This window comes from Eumetopias jubatus, unplaced genomic scaffold (genome assembly GCF_037043125.1).
Source record: "Eumetopias jubatus isolate StellerSeaLion01/CBP00866 unplaced genomic scaffold, mEumJub1_p1.0 scaffold_17, whole genome shotgun sequence".
Classification (NCBI taxonomy): Eukaryota; Metazoa; Chordata; class Mammalia; order Carnivora; family Otariidae; genus Eumetopias; species Eumetopias jubatus.
The window spans coordinates 43163876-43175258 of NW_028274823.1; the positions used below are offsets into that span (position 1 = coordinate 43163876).

At 50.0% G+C, this 11383-nt stretch overlaps 1 protein-coding gene across 2 annotated transcripts; it reads right to left on the reverse strand.

Moving 5' to 3' along the window:
- Positions 1 to 1135: 1135 nt before the first annotated feature.
- NPY4R2 (neuropeptide Y receptor Y4-2) lies at positions 1136 to 8099 on the reverse strand. 2 transcript variants are annotated; one of them, XM_088019976.1, is made up of 2 exons: positions 6988 to 8099; positions 1136 to 1196 (listed from the first exon to the last, which is right to left on the reverse strand). In XM_088019976.1, exons 1-2 carry the CDS (start codon positions 8097 to 8099, stop codon positions 1136 to 1138), a joined length of 1173 nt encoding a protein of 390 aa, XP_087876102.1. The 2 variants fall into 2 exon arrangements, with proteins under 2 accessions (XP_087876102.1, XP_027954282.1); XM_028098481.1 differs by lacking the exon at positions 1136 to 1196 and having other exon boundaries at positions 6972 to 8099.
- Between the last annotated feature and the right edge of the window lie 3284 nt (positions 8100 to 11383).

Below are 11383 nucleotides of genomic sequence, written 5' to 3' on the forward strand. Positions count from 1 at the left end.
AACTGTTTTAAAGCTATGTACTGGAAAAAAAAAGGGGTGCAGGCCATTACCTCTGAATTTTTAAACATACTGATGAGAGATCTCAGTATTCCTTCCGCCAGGATGTGACTGAGGTCCCACGGCCAATTAGCAGCACAATCTGACAGTGCCCAGGAACCCGGGGAAAAGACTGGTGCGCACACCTGCCCAGGTATGATACAAGTCTCCCACTTGCCCCAGGTATGTGGGTTGAAGAAATGGGTCTGTAAAAGAAAAAGTAGGAAAAGGAGGTCTCTTTTGGGGAAATCCTTTCTGGTACCACACCACCCCCACACTCCCCCACACCTTAAAGTCAAAAAACCCAGAAGGGGCTGCAAGTGACGTTTACAAGGTGGCAACAGGCTGCTGGCCATCACAAGGCACACTATCTTGGCGGCGGCGGCGGGGGGCGCAGATAAGGCTATCGCAGGGTTTTCGCCAGTGAGGTGAAGTTCTTTGTTCTGAATGCATGCCCTACTTTCAGTATGGTTTCCTTGGCAGTCAAGAGAAAGACTAACCAAATGCCCATTAACAGCTTTATGAATGAAAGGAAATGTATTTTAAGAGAGCTTTGTGCTGATACACAATTGCACTGATAAACTTTTCAAAGTCTGACGGGAATCAATTTCAAATAAATGGTGACATTTAAACAACTAGAAACCTCAAAGGTCATGAGTACACAGCCACATTCACAAGAACCCTCCTGCTCTATGGTTCATTGGCAAGTTCACTCTGCAGAGGCCTTCTCAGCTGCCCAGAGTAGGAAGTGCTGGGTTGCTGTCAGCGAGGAAAGCATCCTAATCTGCTCTGCAAACCCCTTCCCACTGTCTTCTCAAGACCTAGGGGCCCCAGGCTGGTCTATGTCTATGTATTTGCAGCAGCCTTGAAAAACATACCAGAACCTTGAAGACAAAGGTCAAGCCAAGAGCTCTGTCACCAAAGGATGTCTGTCCAAGTCAGCATGACCCACTTTAAGACAGATATGATAGCTGTGTTCATTCTTCCACCATTAGACCTTCCCTCCACGCACTGTGGGAACCAAAGATTTCTTCATTGAGAGCTTCCAGATCTTTTCAGCCTTTTCTCAGGCATTATTGTATTCCTACAAAGCAGTAAGTCACAGTAACAACTCCCAACTTCCAGCCAAGAAGTTTGACCTTAAAGCTGTCCTTCGTTCTCTAAAGAACTGAAGCCACAGACACATCTTTGAATTGGCTCTCTCTCCTTCCCTGTCTCATTTTCCATGTCCTCACTTTGTTCCTTGGGATTGCATTCTCCAATAAAGGAAAAGCCCATAAGCCTCTGCCTCAGCTTCTGCTTTAGGGGAACCCAGGTCAATTCAGCTACACCGATCTCTCTAAATGTAACCTGACCATGCCATTCCCCTGCTTAAAACCCTTTATGGTCTCCATTACCCATAAAGTTCAAACTGTCTAGCTAAAAGTTGGAAGGTCATCTGGTTAACCTTCTTCCCTGCTGTAACAGTCCAAGTCATGGACTCCAGAATCCATCAGATTGGGTTTCAAATCTGGCTCTTTTTGAAAATTTGGATGAAGTTTTTTTTGCCCCTCCACCCATTTCTTCATCTATCCACTCTGAGGGTTGAGGAGAGGCAATGTCTCTAGAGTGTCTAGCACAGTGTTTAGAACTCTTAAGTACATAGTAGCCAGTGTCAATACAGATGAAGAATCAGAAACCAAGATGCAGAGGGGACCTCTCAGGGTCACAGAGTCAGCTAGTAAATACAACAAGCTGTTGCTACTGGTACTACACCAGGTACCAAAATCCTACAAAACCAAATGCCTGAGCTCCACAAATAAGAAGTTAAAGTATCACTCCCCACTGATTAACTACAAAAATTTTTTAAATGTATTCACTCTACAGATACTTCTTCTGCACCACCCATATGCAGACACTCTTCTAAGAACCAGACAGTGAATGAAACATACAAGGTCCCTGCCTTCATGGGGTTTACATTCCTAATGGGGAAGTAAGACACTCATCAATGGAACAATAAATGTGTGCAAGCATGTCATAGGGTGCTAAGTCCTATAGCATAAAGTAGGCATGCAGGGTGAGAAGGTTGTATTTTCATAGCGTGGCTGAGGAAGTAATCTTCTGATAAAGGTTCACTTAAGGTGAAGGGAGCAAGGGAGTGAAAATGTTGATATCAGAGGGTAGCAGCAAGAGTAGGAAGTACAATGCACTGAGATAGGAGCAATTTTCGAGTGTTCAAGAGATAGCAGGGAGGCCAGGGCTGCTGAAGTGGGTGAGAGAGGGGAAGGGTGGTAGCAAGTGAGGTCAGAGACAAGCAGATGGACAACTCAGGTAGACTATGGACTATGAATTTGGCTCTGAGAGTGACAGAAAGCCAGTAAAGAGTTTTGAACAGAGGTGTTCAAAGGATCGCTCTGCCTGAGCGAGAGCAGAAACAAGGCCACCTCAATCATCTTGGTAGAAATGTTGATGGCTTGGACCAGGTGGCAAAGCCAGGGGAGGTGAGAAGTGGTCATTCCCAATATATTTTGAAGGCAGAGCTTACAGAACTCACTGGTGGATTGGATGTGGGCTGTGAATGGAAAGTTGATCCTAAGACTATGACCCAAGCAAATGAAATGAAAGAGTTGCCATTTAATGAAGGGGGGAGGGAAACTGAGGGAGAAGAGATGAGGCAACAAATCAGGAGTCTGCTTTTGAACATGCCAAGTTTGATTCAGTCAACACAAAGCAGGGGCTGGATATACAAATCTGAGAGCAGAGAGAAGTGCAGACTGGCGATTCACATTTGGGAGCATTAGACACTTAAACATTTGGTGGTATTGAAAGCCAGGAGACTGGGTGAGCCCACCTAGGGAATTAGAGGTGGGCCCTCATGTCTTCCTGGGGACGTGCCAATATTCTAAGGGTAGGGAGACCAGAATCCAAGAAGGAATCTGAGAAGGACTGCCCAGCAGAACCATGAGTGTGGTGTCCTGAAAAAGCCACATGCAGAAAGAGATCCAAGGAGAAGGGATGGGCCAACTGCCAAATGCTGCTAATTGGTCACAAAAGATGAAACTAAGACCTGACCATGGGATCTGGCAACCTGGGGGTTACTGGTAACCTTGGCAAGAGCTGTTTGGATGCACAGGTGAGTACAAAAGAGCATGGGAGGAGAAGAAGCAGAGACGCCAAGATGAGACAAGCCTTAGGAGGAGTTCTGTGTAAAGGAGAGCCCAGAACGGAGGATGCTGGGGTGACATTCAGGAGGTGAGAAGGGACAGGATCTAGTGAACAACGGAGGTCTGCTCGTTAATGGTAACCCCTCAACCGTGGCCGAGCTACAGGAAAACAAGCACTAGCCACAGAGCGCAAACCATTCCAGTCTCTGGAAATCAGTTTAGCAGTGCACATCATGAGCCTTGAAAAATGTCCACGCCCTTTGACCCATTAATTCCACTTATGGAACTCTCTCCTAAGGAAATAATTCCAAATACAGAAAAAGTTCTCTGCAGGCGCCTGGCTGACTCAGTCAGTAGAGCATGCGACTTTTGATCTCTAGGCCATGAGTTCAAGCCCCACATCGGGTGTGGAACCAACTTAAAATATTTTTTAAAAATATTTTTTAAAAAATAAAAAATTAGAAAAAGTTTTCTGCGTAGAAGTTCATCACAGAACTACACATAATAGGTCTAGAAACCTCTAAATATGCCACAACAGATGATGATTAAGAATGCAGGATGGATCTAGTCATTGGACTATAAACTCCATGAGAATAGGGACAATGTCTATTTTATTTACCACTGTATCTCCAGCACCTACCATGTGTCTGACATATCTGTTGAATGATTAAAAATTCTTAGAAGGTCCAGCAAAAAAAGATACTTAAAAATATTTTAATATTAGACATAAATATGCAGACACTTACAGTATGATCTCAACCATGTTTTTCTAATAAAACTAACACTATGTACACAGAAACTAAAGAAATGACTCCCAAAAACTGTAAACACTGAGTATGGTTGGGTGACAGAACGATGATTTCCTTTTTCATTTTGTTGTTGCCTATTTTGTGTATGTTCAAGAATGAACATGATTAACTTTTATAACGGGGAAAAAAACAAGCCAATGTCATTTCTGGGAAAAGGAAGTGCTGGAGTGAGGCAGGATTTACGTTCCCACCTCCAGGCCTGGGTCATGCTTTGCTCCCTCTAAGGGTCCCCAGGTGGTCTTTGTGGGTGGGCAGCTCCAGTTCCAGCCCCAGTGCTCCTCAGAAGATGGGCTCCTCCCACTACAGTCAAGGACATGCCCATGAGCTGGGACTCAGGAGCTAGAGCTATTTGCTGAATCCATAATCAGCCGTCAAAAATGATAGACAGCATCATGGAAAACCGATGACGATAGTTTTAAGTGAAATCGAGCAGAATACAGAGGGGCACATTCACTAAGAATGTAACTGCACAAACTGTTCATTCAGTAAATATTTATTGAAGGAATGAAAAGGCGTCACATGAATTATGTCCACATGCAGAGATGAGACAAACAACCAGAACCAAACAACCTACATTTTCAGCAATAGCATTGTAAAGCCTAATCTCCAGAACTAGGATTCCTAGAGCTCTCTTCGAGATCCCAGAGTGGGTGTCCTCAGGGCTCGCCCACTGGCTCCAGGCTGCAGGGCACTCTGTTTCTAGAGCAGAGCCTCTCACACTTGAATGTGTACACCATTAACTTGGAGATTTTGATCAAATGAGGATTCTGATTCAATAGGTCTCAAGTGGGAATAGAGATCCTGCATGTCTACCAAGCTCTAAGTGGTACTGAGGCTGCTGGTCTTCTGACCATACTTTCAGCAGCAAGATCCCAGGGTGCTGGGGAACCAGACAACTCCAAGGGGCATTAGGAACTGGGAGCAGGAGACAGCCATCCGGGCAGGTTGTGTCCACCCAAGCAAGGCGAGGGGAGCACAGAAGATGCTCAATGAAGCTTTGACCCACTACCCCAATTCTTAATGCCAAGCACCTTCGCCAGATGCCCAGCCCAGTCCCCCTGCCCTCAAGGGTGTGGGCACCCTAAAGTATCCTTGTCCCTAAGCATCCCCACTGAGATGGGCAATGAGGCATAGACTCCAGGTCGTTGCACAGGCTCTGGCCGGGCCTGAGGCCCCCAAATTCTTTGGGAAGCTTGGTCAATGACATCACGCTGGGATGAGCCCCAGGGTCTGGGCTTTGCTGGCAGGTGCTTAGCTGGAGCTGCCAGCAGCAGATGGCACCAGAGGGCCAGCACAAGTTGCGCCCGATAGAGTGGCTCAAAATCTATCCCAAAAGCCAAGGTAAAGGTCACCAAAGGAACAGAATGAACACTGTGACCAAAAGCTGGGACAAAACAAACAGCTCCAGAAAGGGAGCTGGTGGCTCAAAGAGCGCTTGCCTTGGGTGTCGGCTGCACAAGTTCTTGGTCAGGGGCCAGGTCAGAGAGACAGTCAGACGTGGCTGTTCAACCTCCTGCCGCTTGGCCCTCTGCCAGATGTCCTGTGAACAGCAGTCCTAGTAGCCTCCCAGTGAGACTCCCCGGGGGCTCTGGGCACCTGAATACCCTGCCCCAGGAGGCCATGGTGGGTCTAGCCAGTGCCCACTCTGCCCCAGGGTGGGTTAGGTTTGAACAGGCAAGAGCCAGACCTGGACCTCCCATCAAAAGTGGCCCAGAGGCAATCTTGACCTGTCTGTCTAGTCCACAAAAAGATAAAGCCTTGGATCTGGGTCGGCAGCCAGAAGACTGGGGCATGACCTCCATGGGTGAGATATTCATATTCATTGTAGCCCTTTCTCCATTTTCCCTGGTGGGCTGGAGGAAGGGGGACCCCTACTTCTGTCAGCCAGTGTCCCATTAAGCCAAACGAAAGAACCCCCTGCCCCTACCCCTACTGAAGGCTTGGCAAGGCTTTGGAACAACAGTGCCCATAACCTAGAGCAAGTCAGCTTAGAGGTCAGAGTGCTATTGGCCTTGGCAGTGGGTTAACGCTGGGGAGGGTCACAGATTTCCTGGCCTGCTGCCTTGTCAAGAGAAGTCCTGCAGGCTAGGAAGCAGGGGTAGGAGCATGGCTGCAGCAGCTGAGCCTTTCCCATGCTGGACCGTGGCGCAGGGCGTCTGTGCTCAGCTGAGCACTCAGCAGGGGCACGTCTGCCATCAGCCTAACTTGCTGGAGCCCTCTCCCTGCGCCAGGGCCTGTCCTTGGTATGGAGGACCAGCTCTAAGACAATGCAGATGTCCCCCTCAAGGCGCTTGTCAAGGGGAGATACTTGCAGGCTTGTTTCCACCAAAGGTGGCAGAGGCAGTGAAAGTGAAAGATGGAACAGGATGTGACTCCTGGGGTTCCCGCTGCTCAGGCTGGACTTTTCCTCCTACAGAGGAGTATGAGGACCCAAGATTACCAGGATCCATGCTCTGCAATACAATATGCCCATCATATAACAGTAATCCCTCTACCTTCCCTTCACAGACTTCTGTACCACTCACAAAGTCTGTCAGCCAACATCAGCTCTCCCAGAGGTGAGGGGTTGACCATGGTCCAGAGCTCCTTCCCTCAGCCCACAGTGACCTCACAGTCTCGCTGGCAGAGGTGAAAGCCTTGGGTTCCCAGGCTGAGCATCTGTTTGTGAATTACCAGAATGAACTCTGCCTGCTACAAGCATCTCTGCTTCTGGCACCTGCTCAGGCTGCAAGGCATGCTGTGACCTGAGGAATCCAGACTCAGATTTCTCCCAGGAACAAATGGCTGGACCACTGAATGTCAGGCTTCACAAGGCAAATGGGTGCAAAAATAGGCTCTCACCAGCCTCTCTGGGTTCCAGAAAGCCAGTAGTGATGAACTGCCACCAGAATGCCAGTAAAAATGCTAGTAATGATGCAGTTGGCCCACTTAGCTAAATGGTGGAGCCTGGTAATGAACATGGTGGGGGAAGCTTTAGACAGGGCTAAATGGGGTTAGACCTGCCGCTGAGCCTCAGAGACCCTTTGGAGACCTCCGTGTGCACTGTGGACAGGGGCAGATGCTCGGACTCTTCCACATGGGCACTCTGCTGACATGTCAGCACCAGGGTCTTGACCTCCTTCTTGAAGTTGGTGTTGAGAAAGCCATAGATGAAAGGGTTGACACAGGTAGAGGCCATGGCAAGCAGGTGGCACACCAAGAAGATGAGGTTGCCATAACAGATGGAGATGGCCTCATGGTACCAGTCCTCGAGGCTGTTGAACACATGCAGGGGCAGCCAGAGCACAGCGAAGGCACCCACCATGGCCACAAGGATCGCATTGATCCGCTTCATCTGCCACGCCCTTGAGCTGTAGGTGCCCTTTCGGAACACCTGCTTCCGCTTCCGCAGATGCCGGTAGATGCGCACATAGCAGACCAGGATGAAGGCCAACGGCACGCAGTACTGGAAGAGCAGCAGGGAGGTGGTGTAGACGATGCGGTAGTGGTGCAGCGGCCATGACTCAGTACAGACCACCTTATCTGCCAGAAACTCCACAGCCTTGGAGTGGTTCCTGTGAAAGACTTTCTCTAGGACACTGTTGACCAGGAAGGGCAGGGAGAGGAAGCAGGCAATGAGCCAGATGACCACAATCCCCAGGTAGGCCTGGGAGACACTGGGCTTCCAGCCTGTCGGGTTGATGATGAGCTGATGCCTCTCCAGGGCCACAAGGACAAGCGAAAGGATGGAGACTGTCACCGACATACACTGGATGAAGGCAGACATCTTGCAAAGGGCCTCCCCAAAGACCCAGTAGTCCATAAGGGTGTAAATGGCTGTGAGCGGCTGGCAGATGAGGCACATGAGGAAGTCAGAGAAAGCCAGGTTGGCAATGAGCAGGTTGGTCACATTGGCCTTCTCCTTCTGCCTAGTGGTCACGCATATGAGGCAGAGGTTGCCCAGGACCCCCACAATAGTCTCGATGCTATAAGAGGTGACAATGAAGACCATCAGGTCTACAGAATCTTGGCAGTGGTCCGAGAAGTTGTACGGGATGCTTCTTGACTTGCTCCTGTTTTGACCCTGAGGGGATCCTGGGAGCACCAAGGCCAGGAAGTGCGAGATGTTCATGGTGCAGGTGAGAAGATTCTGGAAGATTCAGTGACGATGCCTACAAAGCAAACAGACCAACGGTACTCAGGGATCCTGCCTCCTGTGTGGAATCCAGGGAGAGGTGGGAGCCACATAGAGAGGTTCATGGCTTCTACCATCCCAAGGCTGCTGGGACCTGGAGGACCTGAGACTCAGAGATGTAAAGCAACTTGCCCATGGTCACACAGCTTATCAGTCAAAGAGCTCAGATGCGAATCCTAGTCTGATGCCAGAACTTGTCATACACATTCCCTTTGACCTCAGGCTTCCAGGCTGTTTTAATGATAAAGAAACTAGAGTTTTATACGCAGAGTGCAAAGACAGAACTGTTTAGGGAGTATGGGCAGAAATCCCCTTGTCACGTTTTATCCAAATAGAGACAGCGGCAAATGCCATTGTGTGCTCAGGTCCTTCCACAGAGCCCTCTGCCCTTGAGGATAAAACCAAACCTCGGAGCTCAACACCCAGTACACCCTCCTGGTCTCAGGCCCTACCTGCCCTGGCAGCCTCGTTTCTCAGGCGACACACGGCAGAGTTGAAGACTGCCATGGATGCAAAGACTGGGTCATCGGCACACCAGGTCTCTCCTCCTGCCCATCATGCTGCACACGTGCAGGGCCAAGGTTACGGGCTGCCCACTCACTGCGCTGCCCATGCTCAAGTCACCCGAACTAGCTTGCAGATCCCAAGCACACCAGCCTAGTCCACACCTCCCTGCCCTGGCGCGGCTTATCTCTTTTCCCCTGCTGTCTCCTCAACACAAGGGACCCTCTGCTAAGACCAAATTGGAATTTCGACTCTAGAATCTCCAGGCGGTAATGCCAGTGACAGATACTCTGACTTAGAGAGCTCCAGATCTTTCCACACACCACTGTGATTCACCTTCGTCATGGGGTCTCTAGCTGTCATTAATCCCCCAGGGCAGTTCCCAACCCTCAGGAAGCATCGGAACCCATCCAGGGGCATGTCGAAAGTGCAGACTCTAGAGCCCCTCGCGAGGAGATGCAGTGAAGTGAGTCTGGGATGAGGCCCAGGCACCTGTATCTTAACAGATGGCCCAGATGATTCTCATGCGCGCGCTCCGTGAGACCCATTGTGATATACACCGTTCACGGAGGAAGACCCTATTTCAGATATTCTCATAGTCCCACGGAATGCTCAAGTCCATTAGTGAACATATATATGTTCTTCATGATCAAGTGCTAATTTAAAAGCAGTTTTTACAGAGTATGGCCAAAATTAACCAGAGATCAGGAAAATCTGTATGTCTCGTGTCCTAATTGTCACTCACCACGCATTTGATTTCCTTGATAAGGATGAGCTACATTTGGCCATTTACAAGATCAAGTCATGAATTCAACGGACAGTTTATAGTCTGGTTACTTTGGCTACTGAATCCCAGAGGCAGGAGGATTTTTCTGGCACCATAGTCTTCTGGCAGAAAGGACTGTTTGGAAAAGAACCTGACAAAATGAAATACAGCAAGGCCAAATGCAAGGCCCAGGATGTGAGTCCAAAAGCAGCCAAAGCTGCACAAAATGGTGGTGGGTGCACTATGCCCAGAAGCAGCCAATGGGAGAGACACCCCAGGCTCTGGCTGGCTGACCATCAACCAGGGCTGGGTCAATGGCAGGAGTAATGCCAGAGGCTCCTAACTAGCCAAGGACAGCAGGATCAGAGCAGAGTTCGTGGGTGGGGAGGGCTCCAGAAAGTCCTCACATCTTCATTCACTCAATAAACATGTGCCGAGCCCCATGCTAGAAACAAGGGTGAGGATGACATACCACCATGTCCCTCCCAGACCACAGAACTGCCCCCAGGAACACAGGTGAGCCTCAAGGCCATATCGCCATCGCCATGGCCAAAGCCAGTATGAATGCAATGCCCGTGAGCTGGGAGATCGGAGAGGAAACAGGAAGACGAAAGAAGATGTGACATTGAGGCGTGGCCCCAAAGCTGAAGAGGTGCCAGCCAGCCAGTGGACCAGATAGAGGAAGGAATTCAAGGTGCAGGCAACAGCATGTGCAAAGATAGGGAGGCAGGGAAGAGCAGAGCCTCCTCAGAGAACAGCAGGCTGTTCAGAACAACCAGAGCCCCGCGTAGGTGGAAGGCAGTGGTAAACGATGAGACTGGAAAGGTGGGCCAGAGCAGGAATGCTGGCCAACAAGCCCACGTCCATCCTAGAAAGATCATTGGGATGTAAAAAATAGACTGAGGAAGAGGTCCAGGACAGAAGGAAAGGGAGGGCTGAAGAAGACAGCACTGGGGTTCTGCCTGGCTTGCAGTCCCCTTCTTAGAGAAAGTCATAAAGAGCTAACACAAGGGATGGGCATGTATGGCCCGGGACACCCACACCTTTCACTGCTGACTAGACCACACGAATGCCTGAACGCCAATCAGCCGATCCCAGCAGCTGGTGGGAACGGGCCGACGAGAGAAGTGCTGGGACTGGGAGAGCAGCAAGGCAGGAAAGCAAGCATGGGGACGGGACCAGAAAAGGAACGGAACTGTCAGCGGCCTCTGCATGTTTCTGTAGAGGCTGAGAGGGGCGCATCAGGAGGAGACTCCGTGAGCGCCCACCCCAGAAAGGCCCTCTCGCACTCCAGGGTCAAGGTGGCAGTGACTCAAATCCAAGAGCCCCAGGTCAGCAGAAAAGCTGGATTTCTTTCATGGAACATGCTGAGAGGTGGGGGTCTCCAGAACAGAGGCTCTCTTGGGGGAGGTGCTCCTGAGCAGAATCAAGTAAAGAAGAAGATAGGACTTAGATGCCACCAGAACCTCGAGAGGCTATCATGATCCAGCCACAACTCCACCAACTGGGACTTAAGAGTTCAGGGTGAAGAATGGTCCAAGTGAGACCACGTGGTTGAAAGGAGTGGGTCACCTTGCTGCTGGCGGGGGAAGGGGGGCTTCTCACTCAAGAGCAGGCTGTAGCCCTGTCTCCCCAGTTGTCTGGGGGCCCCTGGGGTCAAGAACAGTATGCTTTGCTGCAGAGAACCAACACTGGCATCTGGAAAAACAGTAGAGAAACATCAGGATCCCAGGGAGGCCAGCAGGCCATGTGCTTGTCCTGGATTCAAATTCCAGCCCTGCCGCCTAGATGGGGGGTGGGGGTGGGGGGAGCAATTCTTATCTCACAGGAGGGCCTGGTTCCCCCCTAGGTCAGGGGATGAAAGGGGGACAAAAAGACTCTGAGAAGTAGAACCCTACCTAAAGCTCGCCCTCCCATAGACTCTTTCAGGTTCAGTCTCCATCTTAGTTCC